Below are 21,501 nucleotides of genomic sequence, written 5' to 3'. Positions count from 1 at the left end.
CGTTTCTTCCAGCCATGTTATTTATTGCCAGTGCTTCCAAACTGTATTCTTGTGAAGAGCGCAGGTGCGCCCGGTGCGCTGGGCCAGAGGCAGCCTTGCTGTGGGGGGATAGCTGGGAGGACGCGCTTTCCACGTCGGAGGGAGGCGTGGCGTCCGCAGACCTCTTCCCATCCTTTGGAGACCTTCAGCGGGAGAGGAGGAGGAGGAAGAGGAGGGAGGGAGGGGGGAGGGCGCAGAGAGCGGCGAAGGCGCAGGCTTTCCTCTTGGCGCGTCCGGCGCTGGCCTCTGGGCTGCTCGGTGCGCCTTGGCCGCGGAGCCCAGCCTCCTCCTCCTCCTCCTCCTCTTCTTCCTCCTCCCGGAGCGGCAGCAGGTGGCGGCGCCGGGCAGGGAGGGGTTAAGGCCCGGCCGCGTCGGATCGGGAAGCAGCCAGGCAGCGGCAGCCTCAGCCTCGGGAGCAGCAGCAGCAGCAGCATCGGGAGCGAAGGCGGCGGCGGTGGCGGCGGCAGCAGCGGGTTGCTAGGGATGGCGAGCGCTCGCCTCACCCGGATGTGAGAGTGTCATGTTGGCCCCAACCGGGGGAGATTGGCAAGCAGCGGCGGCGGAGGCGAAGAAGAAGCCGAGGCGGAGGCGGAGGAGAGCGGCGAGCCCGCGGAGGAGCCGGGCGCCGTGACCCCCTTCCTTCCTCCCTCCCTTCCTCCCTTCCTTCCTCTCTCCCTCTCTCCCTTCCATCCTTCCATCCTTCCTTCTTTCCCCCCCGGCCAGCCCTTGCCTCTCGCCACCAGCCGGGCGGCGCCCCTTGCGCCATGGGCACGGCCGGATAGCAGGGCGGCCAGGAAGGGCGAGGGGCCACCCAGAGGAGGGAAGAGGCCACCGTCGCGCCGCCGGGCTCTTCGGGGGGCCCGGGCCGAGGGACCATGATGCCCCAAACGCAGCAGCCGCCGCCGCCGCCGCTCGCCCCGGATGGTAAGGAAGAGAGCAGCCCTGGAGCCGGGAATGGGGGAGGAAGAGAGGGAGGAGGAGGATTAAAGAGCCGGGGATTTTGGGGAGGAAAAGAGGGATTAGGGGATTAGGGAGGGAAGGAAGGAAGGAAGGGGGCAGGGGGAGAGGAGGGTCAGCGGGTCGGGGGGGGGGCTCCCGGTGGAGGGCAGGAAGGACCGCCCTCCTCTGCCTTCCCTTTTACACGTCTGCCCATCGCCTCCAAGGCTCCTGCAGGGCAGAGAGAGCATTATAGTTGGAAGGAAGAGAGAGACCCACGAGGACCACCCAGGCTCACCCCATTCTGCCGCGCAGGGCGACACAAGCAAAGCCCTCCCGACAGAGCGCCGCGCAGCCTCTGCTTCAAAACCTCCAGAGTAGGAGACTCGGCCACCTTCCCACGCAGCTTCTCCCACTGGGTGGTTGTAGGTTTTTTCGGGCTATATGGCCATGTTCTAGAGGCATTCTCTCCTGACGTTTCTCCTGCATCTATAGCAAGCATCCTCAGAAGTTGTGAGGTCTACCACTCTTGCCGGCAGGAAGTTCAAACACACAAGAGTTCAGTGTATTGTCGAAGGCTTTCATGGCCGGAACCACTGGATTGTGGTTGGTTTGTCGGGATCTATGGCTATGTTCCAGAAGCATTCTCTCCTGACGTTTTGTCTGCATCTATGGCAGGCATCCTCAGAGGGTGTCTGCCATAGATGCAGGCGAAACGTCAGGAGAGAATGCTTCTAGCACATGACCATACAGCCCGAAAAACCTACCACAACCCAGACAAGAGTTCTTTCTCCCACCCTGGACATTCCACAAATATATAAACCCAATTTTCCTAGTTTCCAACAGACCTCACAACCTCTGAGGATGCCTGCCACAGATGCTGGCGAAACGTCAGGAGAGAATGCTTCTGGAACATAGCCATACAGCCCGGAAAACACACAGTAACCCAGATATTCCGGCCATGAAAGCCTTCGACAAGACAGGAAGTTCTTCCTCAGGTTGAGGTGGAATGCCTCTTCCCTGCAGCTCAATGTGACATCCTTCCAGATATTTAAACATGGCTCTCACCCTTCCTTTTTCCCCAAGAGAAACGTACCCAGCTCTCTATGCCGCTCCTCATCGTGTTGAGGCTTGGCTTCCACATCTATTATTATTATTATTATTATTATTATTATTATTATTATTATTATTATTTATTTTGGGGGGAAAGAGAGGCAAATGGCGGGATGGTGGCCGAGGGGGCACAGAGAGGTGAATCCAGGGGGAAAGGCGCTTTGGGGGAGGAAGAGCGCGGCTGGCAGCGTTTCCTCCCTCCCTCCCTCTTTCCCATCCTCCTTCCCCGCTCCCTTTCCCCCTTCCTTCCTTCCTCCTTCCCTGAGCGTCAAGGGAGAGGCGACACATGGGGCTCGTGTGTGTTAATCGCCTTTGCAAACAGGCTCAGGCAGGCGCTGCTGCTGCTGCTCCTCCTCCCTTCCTCCCTGCTTTCCTCCCTGTGAGCTGCGTGGAAGTGATTCATCCCCCTCCCCCTGGGCTGGGAGTGTGGGGAGGGGGAGCCGGAGGGCACGAGGAGCCCCCCACCCTCCTCACGCCCCCCTCCTTCCCTCCCCCGGAGCTTTCTCGCCTTCCCCTTTCACTTTCAGAGGTGCCAAAGGAAGGAGAGAAAGGGAGAGAGAGAGGTTTCTTCCGAGGCAGCCCATAAATAGCAAGAAGGAAGGAGTGGGGAGAGAGATGCGTGCAGCTTGGCCATGGAAAGGGATGGTGGGGGTCGAAAGGGAAAGAAAATGATGGAGTGGTTTCCCTCTCCCAGTGTTGGGGGGACACTGGGAGAGGGAATGGATCCCGGCGCCCCTCCGGGTCTCCTTGAGTCACCTGGACTCATCTGTTGGGGCATCCAAGGAGCCACCCACTCACCTGCCCAGCGCTTCTTGCGCTTCTGCTCCAGCGCTCTCTGCGCTCTGAGATCTCAGTGGAAGAGCCTGAGTTGGACCAGGAACAAAGGAGCAAGCACCTTCTGCCGGCATCCAGGGGTTGCCTCCTCTTTCCAGCTGCTGCTCAGGGAGCCATCTTAAACATCCCCCTCACTTCCAGCTCTGCTTTGCATTTCGACTTGTTATGTGCTCCCTTGCACAGCTCTGCGATTCAGCCAGGCTGCACCCACACTTCTTATTGCATAAATCCCCATCCCACACTTTTAGTACATGCATTTAAAAGAAGTATGTACTGGGATTTTTTTTTTTTGGGGGGGGTAACTATTACCAAAATGTATCTTACTTTTTCAGGGTTCTTTCTGATCATCCAGGATTGTTCAGTATTGCTTTCATCCCTCCTGTCAGTACTGTTTCTCCTTCTCTAATTGCAGCCCTCCTTCTTGCCCCTTTCCACAGAGATTGTAACTTTAGGATAGGATTGGAAGAGCTCTTTTCCATAGGTGCTGTCTAGGGAGTTCCTAAAGCAAAAAGATCCCTTGTCATGTTATCTTGCATACCCTTTTTTAGTCATTTAGTCTGTTTATGTCAATATATATTCTTTAATGAAAAGCAGACTGACGCTGGAGACTTCTCTCTCTCTCTCTCTCTCTCTCTCACACACACACACACACCATACATATACATATACATATACATATACACATATATATATTGGGGAGGTGGAAGAACAAGGTTGGTAGAGGAGGGATATGGTGGAAGGCAAAATACAAGCACTGGGACCAATGCATGTTTCGTAATGAGCCAACGCATAGGTCAGGAAGAGCAATCAGGAGACAAATGGTTGCCTTTTGCAACTGCATGTTTTTTTGCCTGGATTTCCCAAGTTAGCTCATTTTCAAATAAATTAGTTAAATTGGTGGACTTTACAAACAGATCCCCACATTCTACTTTGATCATTGGTTAAGCCTGTTCTTCACCATAATGCACATAATATGCGGGTGGGTCAAAAGGTTTTGCCTCCTGCATCATAAAAACATTATGAATGCCCCTATAACAGCAGAAGTTGGTACAGATCATAGCCTGAACTGTCCTCTATGCAAAACTACAGTTCAACATAGTCACCATCAATTTGTACACAGTCGCACCATCGTTTAACCCAGCCATCATTTTGAAAAAAGGCAGGGTTTTGCTTCCTGATCCAGGATTTTAACGCTGTTTTAATCCATTCTGCAGCCCTGATTTGGCCCCTTCTGACTTTTACCTGTTTGGATCTCTGAATGTGTTTTCAGATTCAGTGGCCTGAATGACTTTAAAACAGCTTTAAAATCATGGGTCACAAAGCAAAACCCTGAATTTTTCCAAAATGGTTTTGATGCCTGGGTTAAATGATGGTGCAAATGTGTACAAATTGATGATGACTATGCTGAATAGTAGTTTTGCGTAGATGATAGTTTAGGCTATGATCTGTAGCAACTTCTGCTGTTATATAGGTTCATTCATAACATTTTATAACACAAGAGGAAAAACTTTTTGACCCACCCTTGTATATATGCTTTACACAGGTTGCCTACTAGAATTAGGAATTTTAGTTTTGAAATATTTGCCTAATTCAAAGTGAGTTACTACAAGTTTCAGTGTTGTCCCTAACTTGCAATCCAAGCACATTGGGAAGGAAAGACCACCTGAGAGCAAAAGACTGAGTTGTAAGGCAGCAGAGTATGTGTGAATGTAGAATGTGTTCTCCGGTTAGATGACACTAAAGTGGATGCATTTCTGAATTTGGAAACACAAATACTGGTCTTTTATAGCAAAAATGGTTGAAAATCATTTATATTTTGCATGAAGTAGAAGGTCACTTGCTGATTTGTTTTTTTAAAAATGGAAATACTCATTGTGTGAACACAGAATTTAAGTTCAAATAGGCTCTGTGATTTTCATATGATATGCATGAAGTTTTCAATACACTACCTTTATACACAATCCTGCAAAATATGGTATATTGTGCGTATTATTATTGTTATATTATTCTGGTTCTGCATGCATTGAACGTAAATGTTTCTCTGCAGCAGATGTAGGAATCATGCAGCTTTGCAGAAATTGTTGGACTGCAGTTCCTAGTGTTACTCACCATTGGTTAAGCTTCTAAGGGATATTGGGAGCTGCATTAACAATATCCAGAGATCCACACAATTGACCCTCAGTGTATCAGTGTGAGAAAGAGTTTACAGTGTGGTTTTCTTGCTCTTCCCATATTGTACTGCGGTTGCAATGCTAAATCTTAAGTTTGCCATTCTGGAATGTAGTCCATTCAAATCAAGTGATAGGGGAAAACTCAAAAACTGCAGGAAATAACATTTGAAGAAGTTAGCCAAACCTCTGGCTTCAACTGAAGTTCTCCTATGGACTATATATTCAAAGAATAAATCATGCAGAAAGTATTTATACATGTTATAGATGAGACATAGGTTCTTTCTCCCACCCTGGACATTCCACAGATATATAAACCCCATTTTCCTATTTTCAAACAGACCTCCCAACCTTTGAGTATGCCTGCCATAGTTGCAGGTGAAATGTCAGGAGAGAACGGAACATGGCCATACAGCCCGGAAAACTTACAGCAACCTAGACATGTGACTTCATCACATGGAATCTTGGCCTTTTCAATTTTATGAAGTATTCAAAATATTCAGTCAGAATGCTGTAGTGTCTCTTTACTGATCCCAGGAGTCTATATGATGCAGACTTGGCAATTAAAGTGGGATCAAAGTGCTGTAATTGCACAGTATGAAAGAGATGAGATGGAAATGGTGTGATCCTTCACTTTTATATACTTTCACATTGAACATTAACATTATATCCACAGCAGTACTTCACACACCCACACATAACACACACATCCCAGATACCAGCTTCCATGGTTATAAAGAGGTTGGTTCCTTCTGGGACTGCTTTTCTGAAGTCTCCATTTGTCCAAGGCCAGTATTTGCACTTAGTTAAATGGCTGACTGAACTAAGAGCTTTCAGATTTCATCAGCTGGGTTCCCAGGTCTCTGAACCTTCCTCCAAGCCTCAGGGCCTGGTCTGCATATACCCAGAGGGATAACAGAGGGATAACACTACCTTGAAAAGTGTGTCTGTATATTTGTATATATATATTTAACAAATGAGTAGCATACTCTCCAACTGTAGTTGATGCTTAATGTATCACCATGCCTAATGACACCACTATTAGCTGTCCCTTTTAATCTCACCCGGTGTCCATTTCCTCTGAAAAGGATCATTGCTGGGTGTCATCTTGCTCTTGGTCTTGATACCTTATGGCCTGGCAGAATCCTGGCAACCCCATTTATAAACATAGGGATACAATGCGTATTTTAACCAAATTAGTGAAGGGCACATCTCTTCAATGTTAACACATTTTTATCATCGAAACCAGCAACGTAAGAAAGGAGTAAAAACAAAACAAAAATGCCCCAATTTGCATTAATTATATAACTAACTTTGTGTCTGTCTAATATTTCCCAGAGCCACTTCCCAGTCTGTCTTCTCCCATTCCATTTCCTTCTAGTGCAACACATTGCAGATGGGTTGTTCAACATTTTGTTGTTATATAATAATCACAATCATAAATGTATTTGTTACCTGCCTCTCCTTCCAGCTCAAGATGGGGTACAACACAGTTAAAACATCCAGATAAAATACAATGCCATTAAAATACACCTTAGAGTTGACTTTGATTTTATGGTCAAAAATCAAAGTCGAATTAATGCAGTTTGACACCACTTTAACTGCTGTGGCTCAGTGCTATGGAATCATGGAAACTGTAGTTTAGAGAAGTATCCATACTGTTTGGTAGAAAGGCAGAAGTCCCTGTAAAACTGCAGATCTCAGGACTCCATTGCCGAAGCCATAGCAGTTAAAGTGGTGTTCAGCCACATTACTTTACACTGTAGATGCACTCTGAGAGGGATAGTGTGGTTGAAGGGAGATTCCAGAGTCCTAGGCCAACACTGGCTCTGTTCAAAGTAGGTACAGTCTTTAATCTTAAACATAGGAGTCATCTGGGGGAGATAAGCAGATTTAGTTCCAAGTACAATGGTGCAGCAGAGTGCAATTTTTAAATTTCTGTTGTATGTCTTCCATTCATTCCAATGGTAGGAGAAGGAATCAAGTTCTGTGCTCACAGACACTATTAAGGCCCTAGACTCATGTGCCCCAAAGCACATATAACCCTGATATTCAGTGGAACGGTCTCTGAATTTATCCTGTTCTTTATAAGTGTCTCCAAAATGCAGTGCAAAGTTATGGAGAATATTTTATCATCACCATCCCTTTCCCCATCCTTTGTGAAGAAATCTGTAGTTGCCAGGCAGATTTGGCAGAAAGCAAAATTATTATTTAAGGTATAGCTACACACTTATGGTATAAAATGGGATAGACAGACTTTGTTTAAGTACCGTATCCAAACAGACCTCTCGGTTCTTTTCTCCAATTTTTTTAAACCTCCCCCTCTTTCTTAATTTCAGCATTAAGATTTCAGGTTGAGGGGGAATCATTTTGATGTTGGGTTGCTGTAAGTTTTCTGGGCTGTATGGCCATGCATTCTCTCCTTACAGCCTGGAAAACTCACAGCAACTCAGTGATTCCGGCCATGAAAGCTTTCAACAACACATTTTGATGTTGTTAAATGGGTGAGATTCAAAGACTTAGGATGGATCTACACTGTCACATAATGCAGTTTCAAACTGCATTATATGGTAGTGTAGATGGGGCTGCAGTTCGTATTGCATTTTATGGCAGTGTAGGCTCACCCTTCATAAATCTCCTGTAAACTATTCAGATCCCAGTCTGCTTCCTCCCCTTTCATAGTATAAATGAATAGAGGGTTAGAATATAGATTTAGCTGCACTTAACTGCCCCTATGAAAATGAATGGGGCAGGTTTAATTCAATTTCATTGAATTACCCTAAAAGTAAGCCTGAATCAAATCTATTCTCTTACTGGAAATTGCAGTTAATGATTAAATAACCCATTTCTTGGCCAAAACGCAGGTTCATATTCAAGTTGGATGGATTTTCTATATCAGTGGAGGCCTTTGAGGCTTTCCAGTGATTGAAATGACTGGATATTTTACATTCTAAAGAATGCTTAATGTTTATTCTTATATTTGGAGCTCTGCACACCAAACTGTCACAGAACAAAATTTTATTGAGAAGAAACTGGAATTCTTTCTTACAGAACTGACAATGTTTAGCTTCTTTAAATTTCTTTATTTGGAGGATTCCAGACCTAGACTACTAAAATAATGTAAAACAAAGGTAACAAGGACATGAATATCAAATGTATGGCTGTTTAAAAATGCCTCCTCTTCTCCACTTCCCGACCCCACCATTCTTATTTTGTAAACATCTGTACTCTAGTGTTGCCTCTGGTCTGGAGAAAACAGTAGGCAGGATAACAATTTTGTTTGCCACTGATGAAGACTGTGAGTTGAAGCACATCTGGCTTGTAAAAAAAGAGCCTAATGAGACCGTAGGCCATTTATTTTCCTTCCACAAATGATTTCTATCTCATGGGTCTTCTCCCATATTGCTATTTATAATTTGGACTGTGCAGTTTGAATGTGAATAATTTATTACTTTAGGGATTTATCATATTTGTTATATGCCTTTATGTGCACACATACACATGCATACACATACACACACTTTCTGTTTGGTTAGTGTTACAAAGTATGAAGACCAAGGGTGGTATATGTAATGATGTTTCCTAAAACTGTAAATCATGGTAGAAAGGATTCTTTTTTTTTTTTTTTAGTAACAGGCATGGGAGAGGAGCCCTCGGTGGCACAATGGGTTAAACCCTTGTGCTGGCAGGATTCTGATAGAAAGATTGGCAGTTCGATCCAGGGAGCAGGATGAGCTCCTGTCTGTTAGCTTCGGCTTCTCATGTGGGAATATCCGGGCATCCCCTGAGCAACATCTTTGCTGACAGCTAATTCTCTCTCACCAGAAGTGACTTGCAGTTTCTAAAGTCGCTCCTCACACACACACACACAAAGGGGGGGGGGGGAGATCCGAGAAAAACACCTTTCTAGCATTTATTTTCTTCTACCCAATAGAAATGCTTCAAGATGTTATGAATGACAGTAATTTACATGTATTTTAAAGTGTACAAGGACAGGGTTATTTTAAACTGATGGAAACGTGTCTTCTCTCTTACCTCCATTTTTTTCCTCCCCACAGAAGCAAGCTATGCAAATAGCACCAGAATCCCTCTCCCTGGTGACGGACCAGCCCTGCAGCCGAACAGCTCAGAACCGCCCAAGCAAACTGTGCTATCTTGGCAGGCTGCAATCGATGCTGCGAGACAAGCTAAGGCTGCCCAAAGCATGAGCACCGCCACCCCAGGCCAACCGGCAGGATCGCTGTCCCAAAGAAAGCGCCAGCAATATGCCAAGAGCAAAAAACAGGGTAACACGTCCAACAGTCGGCCAGCCCGTGCCCTTTTTTGTTTATCCCTCAACAACCCCATCCGAAGAGCCTGCATTAGTATAGTAGAATGGAAGTATCCTTTTTGCTGGAATTGTGTTCTTTGCCATCTGTTCTCTGTGTGCTCAAAGTATGTCAATGAGAAGGGCTCAAAGGACATGGTAACATGAGTGCCATGTTGTTTCCTCCCCCCCCCCCCCCCCCGCCGCTTCTCTGTGATGTATATGTTTTAAATAAAAAAAATCAGCCAGGGCAAGCTGTGAGCTGGAGTGGAGAAACTGAAAGCAGAGAAAAGCCGCTTAAACCGTTTGCCCCTCTGGTCATTTTTCAGCTCGAAATCAAGGGAGAAACAAGCAGTATCTTCCACAGACATTTTCTACAGTGAGTGAAAAACAAAAGCAGCACAGGGCCGTCAATTGTGGGCTTTAAATTTACTAAGTTGCGACCTGACCATGTTGATTTGGACTTCAAAATTCTGGAAGAAAGATCACAAATCTCTGTGTAATGTCTAGCTTGAACTGTAGATAGAAAGGCGAGGTTGTTAAGCACATTTACGTTTTGAACTTGCAGTGTGAGAAACATGCTTCAATACAAACTTTAGATTGAAAAATGTGCATCACACTTAAACTACTGCTGTCTATATTGTTCATGAATTTAACACATGATCATACATACATACTAATTGTATACTACTATACATACATACTAATTAAAGGATATTTTTACAGACGCCTAAAGCACCAGGACAAACTTGTTTATCTTCCTATTGTCATCACTACTATATCAGATAATTATGTGGATTATCAGAACCATTACACTTTATTTCTGAAAGCACCACTATATAGGAAAAAGTCCTTTTCTTTGCAAGGAACATTTAATTGTAAGAAGGCTGTTTTCATTAGCAAAAACTCCTTCCATCATAGAAAAGTGAGCTTTGGATCTGACTCAATGGAACATACATTTTATTTTGATGTAGATGTGGGGAACTACCTTTTTCTCTTGAAGTTTACGTTTCTAAGACATAATGTGCCAAGATCCACAAGCAAAGGAAGAGATAAAAATACCTTTATGATTATCTGATTTTGTAAAAAGCTTGATGTGTTTTGGTCTTTATATTGCATTGAACTGCCTTCCTTGGAGGCTATATATTCAGTATATCAACAGCAGGAACTTCTAGAATTGACAAAAAAAATCTCTATATAGCTGATTGTGTAACAGTCCAACTGTTACTAGTGCCGATTGAAGAAGCAATATGCCATAAGTCTGTGTAGCACATTTTGCTGTACTGTGAGGATGGAAATTATTGTGTGTGCTTCAAATGATGATGTGTATGCAGGCTGCTATAGATAAGTAGCACTTATCCACTACTCTGGCCTTTGTGAGAGAAAGGAAAAGGCAGGCACAACTCCATCATGATAAGACCCTCCTTCCATTTCAACTGCCAGTACCCTGGCCTTGCCAAGAGAGAGAGAGAGAGAGAGAGAGAGAGAGAGAGAAGTGGCAGCTTCTGTCTCTTGCTCACCATCAACACTCTGGGCTTTACACCATCAGCTTGCTGTTATTTAAGAGATACTGAATGTAAAATCTTTTTTTTTTTTTTGTAAATGTAAATTACATCAAAAGACTATGAGAATGCCGGGGAGAAAAGCAACAGTTATAAGAATAAACCTCTCCATTCTCCTTTAAATAGACTACTCAGTTTGCAGGCTTCATATCTAAACACTAGACATTATTTTTATGGGTCATGTCACTAAGATGTCATTTCACCATTTGTTCAAAGCATAATCTTGTAAAATTGAAATCATTAAAATGTACATAGCTACTGCAGAGAGAATATGGCAGCTGAATGTTCACGTGGGTTAGGTTTTACTGCTAGAAATGGGACTTGTAAATAGATTTACATTTGCTTAAAGCAAAATGCAAACATCACAGTAGTGTTCTACAAAGTGTTTTTAAAAATGCATTTAGTGATGCATATTCATAAAATATTTCTGATCCAAGTCCCAGTTCATAAGATATAAAGCAGAACTATGAAATGTGGCAATGGGATTATGGATTCTTCTGTAGAAATGTCAACAGTATGTCTTTACCCCTATCCAGAATGTAACAGAATCCTAAGAAAACCATATGAAATTAATGGGCTTGTCAGGTGACCCAAAGACACACACATCAACACATCAATGGATCTCTCACCATTGGCTGTGCCATATCAGGTTGATGGGAGTTCAGCAGTATTGGGATGACTCTGTGTTTTGTTTTCCAGTTCTGTTGGGAATGGTTAATCTCAGTGACTTTTTCCATTAAAGTTTGTTCCATTTGTTACAACTATGGATTCAGTCTTGGACATCTCCATTTAAAGAGTATAATAACTAACTATCTGGCCTCTCCCTTACCATTAAGAATATATCTTGTGAGATTGAATGTCTCATAGACATGGTAGTGAAGACCAAAAATAGTATATGTCTGACTTGATTATTTAAAACTGTCCTGAGGTCATACTCTTCATATTACCTTAATAATAAATTAGAGCCAATGCATTTTTTTTTAAAAAAAATCTGTCACGCCATCAAAATAACTGGTGTTGTTTAGAATTTTGAAAAGATTTTCAATGTCTTTTGATATTGGCAAAGGCACTCAGTATTATCATCTCTCTGCCTTTCCTGAATGAAGAGCATAGATAGATTCTTTTTGCATAGGATTAATGTAAGATACCTTCATTCTGCAGTCTATTATTTTACAGTTGTTCTGCATATGGTCTCTTCCAATTCTGTTATTTCATGAGTTTTCACAAGTTATGTTTCCAACTTTATTATTCTATGATTTTGTATGCAAGTTCCATTAGTAATAATAATATGTGTGTGTAGATCCTGATCAGAGAACTGATCTAAAGGCATTTTGCAAAAGGTGAACATATTGATTTAACATAATGTAATCACATTTTATTACTAAAAAGAGGACACTGAAAGGTTGTGATACTGGAAATCAACTTGATGGGGAAAATATAATGGACTTCTGGTCACATCCAGTACTCAGAAGAATTACAAGATTTTGTCAGCTTTGCTTCATAACTAAAATTAGGATGAGAGATATGTTTATATGTATTCATTCTTGCACTTGTATGTTGCTTAACAAGATATTTCAGACCATTTGACATATTTATATTACTGGCTATTTTTGCCAATTGTGTGGCCTTAGCTGTTTACATCCCATTCCCAGAAGATGATTCTAATTCAACAAATCATAACTTGGTAAGTCGTTTCTAATTTCCTTCTATATTTCTGTTTCTTAATGTGAGCACAAAGCTTCTGGAAAAAAAGGAAATGGTAGAGTGTGGTGTACATTTGGTCCTGAGAAAAAGGTGTGATTTTTTAAAAGAATTACTTTGATTGCAATTTCTGATAATCAAGCTCTGGTGTCTGCAATAAATTGTTTAAGATAATGATAAATACTTGGAGTGATATAAACAGTGATTGGATTGGATCTTGGTTTTGTTTAGGTTGTATGCTGTTTGTTTAGAACTCTTCAATATTTTGTACTTGGCTCTCACATGAGGCTTTTTTTTAAGTTTCTATTGCTGTAATATTTTAAAGAAAAAAGTGGGAATAATTAATGGTCTAATGATATATTTGGTTTTGAATGCATTATTTAAGGATAAGAACTTATCAGAATATAATGTACATCATTGCCTCCTTAATTAGATAATTGAATTAGATTACTGAACCAGATTACTGAATTTGGGAAGAAGAGTGTGATAATGTGTGGATATTGTGTTTTAATGAGATTTTATATATTTTTAAAGATGAGTAGTGGTTTAAGGGAGATTTTTTATTTTCAGCTGGTAAATGCTGATGTTTAAAGGTATGTGGACAGATAGACAGACCATTGTGGAATTGGATTCAAGTATCTCAAGGCTCATGAAGACACTGTGTATAATCTAGCAGAAGGAGATTGTGTTAAAAAATGATTTCCAAAGAAGTGCTTTTTCCTTTTGCAAGTTCAGAGTTTCACAAGTTTTGTTTAACCTTTTTAATGACATACTAAAGTTTAAATGGAGGGCTCTCATTCACAGGATCATCATAAGCTGAAGCCAACTTGACAGCACAAAGCAAAGTTTAAATCTATAACCTCATTAGACTATAGCCCTACACCTATTTATCTAGGCATAAGAGATACATTTCAATACATACTACAAGACTCCTGTTATTTTACCATGTTTCTCATATTGCAACACAACACCATACATAATGAGACATTGAACTATGGAAATCTTTCTCTGTGATTAAGATAGCAAACTTCTCATGTGGGACATTTTCACATGTGGATGTTACGTTTTGAAATTAGTACAGTGAATTTATTTTGCATTGAAACGGTTCCTTGTTATTTATTGACTATTAGGATGTAAATTACCATTGGAAATGCAACTCCCTTTTCCAAGTTTCAGGTTGATTTTGTTGTTATTAACTGCTATCAAATTAACATAGAGACCATCATCCATCACCCTGCTCAGTTATTGCTGACTCAAGGCCATGGCTTTTTTGATCCAGTTTTTCCATCTGGAATGTTGTCTTCCTCTTTTCCTATTGAGATCCTGTTTAATCATTTTGGTTTCTGGGGGGAGTTTCAGGCTTGATTTGTTCTAAGACCTGATGGCTTATCTTTTTAGCCACCCATAGTATCTGTAGAAATGTTCTCTAGTGTCACATTTTAAATGAGTTGTTTCTCTTCCTACCAGCTTTCTTCACTATCCAGCTCTCACAACCATACATTGAAATTGGAAATACAGTAGCACGGACAACTCTAACTTTAGCATTCAGTAATATAGCTTTACACTTGAGGATCTTGCCTAGTTTCTTCGTAACTGTCCTAGTCCTCTTCTGGTTTCTTGACTACAGTCTCCATTCTGATTAATGACTGAAGCAAGGTATGGGAAAAAGCATTTCCCGAATCTGATGAAATACACTAAAGTCTACAAAACCTATCATGAACTTGCTAAGCCTTAAGCCAATGTTCTACTGATGCCTGACTGCTGCCTGTAGTCTTCCACACAACCAACCAAAACCTGTTTCCAGATAATTTCCCATCTCTTAAACCAAGAAGCTGAAGGAATGAGGGGAGAAAGTTGGCTTTCTGTTTCAGTGACATAAATCACTCTGACCATACATTATCCCATTGGGACTTGGCTTTAGTTGTGATAAGCCCCATTCTTCCAGATAAATCTGTGTATTTCTCAGCACATAATTTTTTCATAGTGATCTGTGAGGTCTGCTCATGTAAAAATATTTTAGCTGATTTTGTATAGATTTCCTCGTGGTATGTGTTTTTCATTTATTGGAGTTTCAATATTAGACTCAGACAACAAGAGCTTTTGCAAAAGGTAGAATCATTCAGGTCAATGTAAAGAAAGAAAGCAACCCACAACTCCTCCAATGTGTCTCTGAGGCAACGAGCAGTGTGCAAGTCTGCTTAGAAATTCAGGGCAGAAATGTTTGTGCTGCTGTCAAACTGATAGGAAGATTGTGTTTATAGCTGACCTTATTTGATGTGAGTGAAGTGCCAGAAAAAGGCTGCTTCATAGAATTTTAAAATTTTGATTTTTAAAGCAGGAGGTAATATGAACTCTTTGTCTTTTAATCCAAGGATAAGTTAAAATACTTTATTTTGTAGGACTTCCATTTTTTTTACAATGAGTATAAGTTCTGTATGCATCTTGACATTGTTTTGGGATTAGACATATACATTCTGCATGTGTGTTAGAGATGGAAAGAGAAAAAGGGATGGCTTTGGTTTTGTCCCAAAGTAGTGTGTATGAAGATATTGATATAAAAAATGATGTTGGCAGCACAGTATTTATCTCTCCAGGAGAAAGGCAGAATAAAAATAACATGTCTAAAATGTAAGCACAGCCATTTTGTAAAGTAGATGGTCTCCCTGTCTGTAACTTTGCATTTATCTATTAAAAAGAACTAAGCAATAAGGGTTCTGAACTTCAGGAAAAAAAATTGCTACTTGTGTGTGAGGAGCAACTTGAGAAACTGTAAGTCGCTTCTGGTGTGAGAGAATTGGCTGTCTGAAAGGACATTGCCCAGGGGACGTCCAGATGTTCAGATGTTTTACCATCCTTGCAGGAAGCTTCTTCATGTTCCCGCATGGGGAGCTGGAGCTGACAGAGGGAGTTGATCTGTGCTCTCCCTGCATTTGAACTTCTGACCTGTCGATATTCAGTCTTGCCAGCGCAAGGGATTAACCCATTGTGCCACTGGGGGCTCCCCCTTTAGGTGAATGAACAGAAAGAGTACAGGGCAACTCAAGATCCTGAAACAGAGGAGCAAATGGCACCTCTCACCTTCCCAAGCCCATTTAAACTACTTTGCACCCAAGTAAAATGCTCCATAAGGACACCTTTCCTCCTCTGGCAGTAGAAAGAATACCATTCTTTCACAGTAGAAATATATTAATACATTTATTGTTAACAAGTTCCTGTTCTTTCATGACTCAAAATCTTCTGCCTGAAGTAGCTGCTTGATTTTACGTAAGAGCAAGGTGGCTCTGGAAATATGTTTACTATTGGATTCATTAAAATAGAGAACTGTCTCCCATTCTACCCCACTATCAGATATATTTCAGTTTGTGACATCTGTAATTCATGTTTACTTTAGGAAATGAAGATGTTCTGCTGCATATTGTGCAAAGAATAGAAAGGAGTTGCAGGCATTTTTTATTTCTGCCCAGACAGCATGGCATTAATGGTATAACTGATTACACAGCCAGTGAGCAATTCACTTTAGTAAAGAATATTAGTCTGACATAGTCTCTATTAAGTGACTTACGTGGCAAATTACAAAGTTTAATCCATCTTCCATTGAAGGCAATCAACACAGAATAGCAGGTAAGGGAAATCATTCATAGCACTTTTTAAAAGCCAGAACATCAGAAGTCAGATTGATACAAATGATTATGACTACCAGAGTTTATAAATAAAATATACACACCAATTTACCCAATGCCAAGACATACATTGTACAGCAGTTCACAACAATACCACTGTGAGTGAACTCAACGCTAGTCTTATATTTTTGTCACACTCTTTCATTCAATATAATTGGACCATCCATAAATTCTTTGCATAAAGATTGTTTAGGAGGAACAATTTTTCTGTCCTCAGTTTCTTTTCTTCTTTGCAGCAGGTGTTTGCAAGACATTAAACGACATCAAATTTTTGAGTCACTTATATAAGGAATGTGTTTCAGGGATAAAACAAAACCCAGCAAACATACCTTTGAACTCTTGACAGAGATAAAGACAGGGTTTAGTGATAAACAACATGGGAATATTGCTGTTCCAAGGTGATGGACTTGGTGATGCAGCAGCAGCAACCTTGCAAATAAAGAATTCTGATTGCCAGACCAAGATATGAATACTTGGATGATGTTCACATAGATGAGGTTTGTTATAATGCAAGCTCCTAAAATCACTTAGGTTTTTATATGATATTATCTGTGCCCTGCTACGTGTTGCTGTAGCCTATAGTAAGAATTTTTGAAAATCCCTAGCTGTTTTTAATGAACTCATAAACAATGGAAACTCAGTTGATGTGAACTGTACAGTTCTTCGTACAGTTCACATGAGCTCATAAGTTATGTTCATGCCTGAAGTAATAAAGTTTGAAGAGAAAAGGACCTATATTTTATAGATGATGTAAGCCTTGTGACATGTAAACAAATGCATTTTTTTTTACTCAAACATGGTTCTTGAGAATTGATTCTTGTGACATAGTAAAGCTGGATGCCACCTTCTCTGAAATATCTGATGAATTGACTCATTCCAATAATTCATAAGGGTTACTGTGCCTTATCTTAAAAGTCTGTCTTGTTTTCCTTTGGCTTTCCTTCTAGAAAAGCATACTGAGAAGAAACTACAATCATGGTTATCTTGATTTTTATTATATTCTCCTGCCACCGAATGCAGCAGTATTGCATTGAATCCCTTATAAAACATATTTTTAGCTGTACATGAAAAAAATGGTAGTGTGCTCTCAGTACCATATTGAAACTCCCTGTTTCCACTTTCATAAATATCTTATCTCAATAGCACCACTTAGCTCTATCTTTTGACCACCAAACAAAGACATAAAGGTGCTCAATAGTACCTTTAACACTTAACAAGCAAGAAGAGATTTCTAACATAAGCTTTTGAGAGACACAGTACATTTAATCAAATGCAAGTTGATTCCTTTCTGTCTTTTTTACTCTAAAACAGACTAACACGGTAATCTCTCTGCATATCATTCATGATGTTTTTGCTTTCATTTCCCTTGGATGACTTCCCAAGACCGATTTGGCTTGGCTTTTAACTCCTACAATGAAAGAAAGAGACCAAACATAGGAAAATGGATATAAAGGGCAATTTCCTGACCTTGGAAAGAACTTGGAATGACCTGTAAGGTGGGGGGGGGGGGGGGGGAACGGGACCCCTTAAGAGGAATCAATCTGTTAAACATAACTCATGGGTTATTAGCCACCTAGTGAGCCTTGTCCCTGGGCCAGGTATCACTCCCCCTAACCACCTCCAAGGACATGCATGCGCCAAGGATCCAGAAGGCCAATCAAAATTCTTTGGCTGTACCTCCTGGTGGATCACAGCTCTAAAAGGGACAAGTGTCCATCTAGTCACTTTTTCCCCAGTAGGCTGGCTAATACCTTCTGGTTGGAAATGCACATCCAATTATAGATTACTAAAATATCTAGCAATGCACTACTAATACATTATTTCGTGATTTATTTCTCTGGATCAGAACATTGAATGAAGTTTTTTTTTTACACTATGCCTTTATTCCTAGAGTAGGGTTGATATTTCTCCATTCAAAATAATGGTTCTTTTAAAAAAAAATCTACCATTATTATCTATATTTGAAACCCTAGAAGACACCATCTGATTCTCACACTGGTTTTGAAACTGTGTCTAGGCTGTATCACTTTAAAGTAAAACAAGGGATTTATTCAAAACTCTCCCACTTAGAAGGAAATTATCATGTTATATATAATATCCCCACTTCTTGATAGACAAATTTTCTACTTTGTGGAAGAGCATTCAATCACAAGAGCCTGTCTTGTAGTGCAATGCTATTCAGAAACACATCTATCAGGAGCCTATCATTTCAAACTTAGAAATATAAATATATATTGTGAGATATATGCTTTGTGGCATATCAGGGCTATTTATTTATTATTTAAAGTATGCATTTCTGTATTGCCTTCCATCCCATAAGAATTTCCAAGGTGAAACACAAATGAAAACCCATTTTAAAAATGTTGTTGTTGTCTTCCTTCAGGCCATTTCTGACTTAGAGTAACCCTAAAGCAAAACTATCACCGAGGTTTCTTGTCAAGGTTAGATCAGAAGGGGTTTGCCTTTGTCTTTTTCAGAGGCTGAGACAGTGTGATTGGGCAAAGGTCAACCAGTGGATTTCTGTGACCCAAGTGGGATTTTAACCCTGGTCTTCGGAACATTACCTAGTCCAACAGCCAAACCACTACAAATCTCTGGCACTCAGTTTAAACAATACAAAGGCTAAACATTTCAAAGCACATTAAAATACACTTTTAAAGCTCTTAAAATAATCCTACAACCCAGATTTAAACGGGCACCCCGAAACAATATGTGTCATGCATAATAGCACCCTTTTGGCTTCCCCCTAGAAGCTTAACAGTGGTGGGACTAGCCTAGCATCCTTGGTTAGAGAGTTCCACTGTCAAGAAACTGCTGCAAAGAGAGTTCTGTTGCATGTCTCCACAAATACAACTTCATGGTGTTGGGACACGCAACAGGGCCTTCCCTAAAGATCTCAAATTTCTAGCAAGCTCATATGGGAGAAGGCGGTCTTCCAGGTATCTTGGCACCAGGTTGCTATGGGTTAGTGATGCTGCCGCTTCTAATGTTATTGTCCATATTGTTGAACTGTTTTATGGTTTTAATGTCTTATACATTTTCTCATGTGAAATCTGCTGAAGTTCTTTGACAAAATCTGTTCAATTAGATTTTTATAGCAATACTTATATTTGTATTTATTTGTTTTGGCAATTTACAAACCACCCTTTGACAGATATGAAGAGTATAATCTCTCACTTCCCTTCTCCTCAAATTTCTCTTTCTCTCTCATCCTTGTACACAGAAGCCAATTAAGAAATGTCATTCTTGTGCTGGCATGACTGCTGACTGACAGGTTGAACTCCCTCTGTCAACTCCAACTTCCCATGCAGGGACATGAGAGAAGTCTCTCACAAGGATGGTAAAACATCAAACATAGGGGCCTCCCCTGGGCAATGTCCATGCAGATGGACAATTCTCTCTCACCAGAAGCAACTTGCAGTTTTTCAAGTCACTCCTAACATAAAAAATGTACAAGAAGCTCTGGGAATATAATTTTTGCGAAGTTAGAGAATGATATAATTTACTAGAAAATAATTGTGACCAAAGTTTATTTAATGCTTTAAATACACTTACCATTTGTATTTAGAGTTTTATAGTCATTATTATATTTGTCTCACTTATAAAGCATGGGACCCACAAGAAAGTGTCATCCATTCCCTTGTTGATAAAGCACAAATTTCCTGAGGTATCTTCATATTATTTATTTATTTATGTTGTTATTTTAACTATTAATGATTTCTTCCTCAGTATTTCAGCTGTCCTGTCATTCTTTTATTTTTCTCTTTCATGGATGCCATGTTCTTTGGAAGCTTGTTTAAACCAAGTTAATAGCCATTTAGGAGTCCACTTTTTGAATAACAAAAATTATATGTCACGAGGCGTGGGGAGAAGGACCAGAATTTTAGAGATATTTAGGTGGGGCATGACCATAAAAAGTTTGGGAACCACTGCTCTAAACTGTACCTTGGATTTAGTAACTACAGTTAAGGAAACAGAGATCATGTTCTAAACCAAGTCATAGGGAGTGCAAACATCCTATGAGTTTACATGAAAATTCTTTGCTTGTAGGACTACACAAAGCAATTGGCAATAATACTTGTCAATTATCCTGAAGTATCTCCAATTATATCTCTACATAGATTGTGACCTTCCTTTGCATTTCAGAGTATTTCAGTTATCTGTTCCATAGGGCTACCTACAAAGATAACTGTACTGTTTTCTTCTTTGCTCATAATAGTGGGATTTGTATATTCATACTTGCAATGGAAAGCTTAAGCAATTCCAGAACACGTTTTAACTGTTACTTCCCTGGAGGGATTTGTAAGAAAACAGCTGTCTTTGTTGATATTTAAAGTTTCAAGGTTGGTTTGGTTTCTCGTGAAAGTAGGCTTGAGGAGGCGAGAGATACATACAAGGTTATAGAACCAGACTTTGAGTGAACGCATAAAAGCAATATCATCTGACCAATGCAGTTATTGGTAAAAGTGAATGAAAGCTATCATGAGACTAGCACCAGTTTTGCAAGCTCTGCTTCCCAATAAATGAAGGACAGCAATTGCTGAGTAAACACTGTATAAACCAATGTTTCTGAAGATGCATGCTCTCAATTGCCTCCACGATGAACTCCTCTACTGGGCTCCCTGGAAACCCCCATCTCCTTGTTTGATGAAAGAGTATTTGCTAAAAGCATGTTGTTTTCGCACCATTACACAGTGATCTGCGCTGTCCTTTGGCTTTGTTTCTAGGTGCAATTAAGAGATTTTGTTAAAATAATTGCAAAAACCTTTAGGAGTTGTGAATTTTTGCAGAATTCATTTATTTATTTACTGTATTTGTATGCCGCCTTTCTCAGCCCGTAGGTGACTCAAGGCAAAATTAAATGCTTACAATGTCAAAAATATAATTAAAAACATAACATATAATAAAAACTAAACAAATCAATAAAATATAAATTCATAGTGTCTCCTTGTTAAAAATGTTGTCTGGACTCATTATCTAGTCGTTCCATTTTCCTATGTCAGTTACTCTGCATTTGCAAATGCTTGTTCAAAAAGCTACATCTTGACTTTGTTAAAAAGGGAGGTGGCCGATCCAATATCTATAGGGAGGGCATTCCACAGCCAAGGGGCCACTACCGAGAAGGCCCCATCTCTCGTCTCCGCCAAACATAATTGTGACAA

General features: G+C 40.8%; 1 protein-coding gene across 22 annotated transcripts in view; it reads left to right on the top strand.

The window, feature by feature from the left end:
• Window positions 1–224: 224 nt before the first annotated feature.
• Window positions 225–21,501, top strand: part of CACNA1D (calcium voltage-gated channel subunit alpha1 D) — a 272,363-nt gene continuing 251,086 nt past the window's right edge. For 9 of the 22 annotated variants that reach the window (XM_060766055.2, XM_060766044.2, XM_060766047.2 and 6 more), the window contains exons 1-3: window positions 231–963; window positions 9,149–9,470; window positions 12,537–12,642. In XM_060766055.2, coding sequence (XP_060622038.2) covers window positions 915–963; window positions 9,149–9,470; window positions 12,537–12,642 — 477 coding nt within the window. In that variant the 5' untranslated portion in view covers window positions 231–914. Of the gene's footprint in view, window positions 964–9,148; window positions 9,471–12,536; window positions 12,643–21,501 lie in introns of all 22 variants that reach the window. The other 13 variants (XM_060766054.2, XM_060766052.2, XM_067463555.1 and 10 more) reach the window with 4 other exon arrangements.

Source organism: Anolis sagrei, chromosome 2, assembly GCF_037176765.1.
Source record: "Anolis sagrei isolate rAnoSag1 chromosome 2, rAnoSag1.mat, whole genome shotgun sequence".
Classification (NCBI taxonomy): Eukaryota; Metazoa; Chordata; class Lepidosauria; order Squamata; family Dactyloidae; genus Anolis; species Anolis sagrei.
Note: the sequence above shows the minus strand (reverse complement) of the source record. Positions and strands in the feature narration are given on the sequence as shown.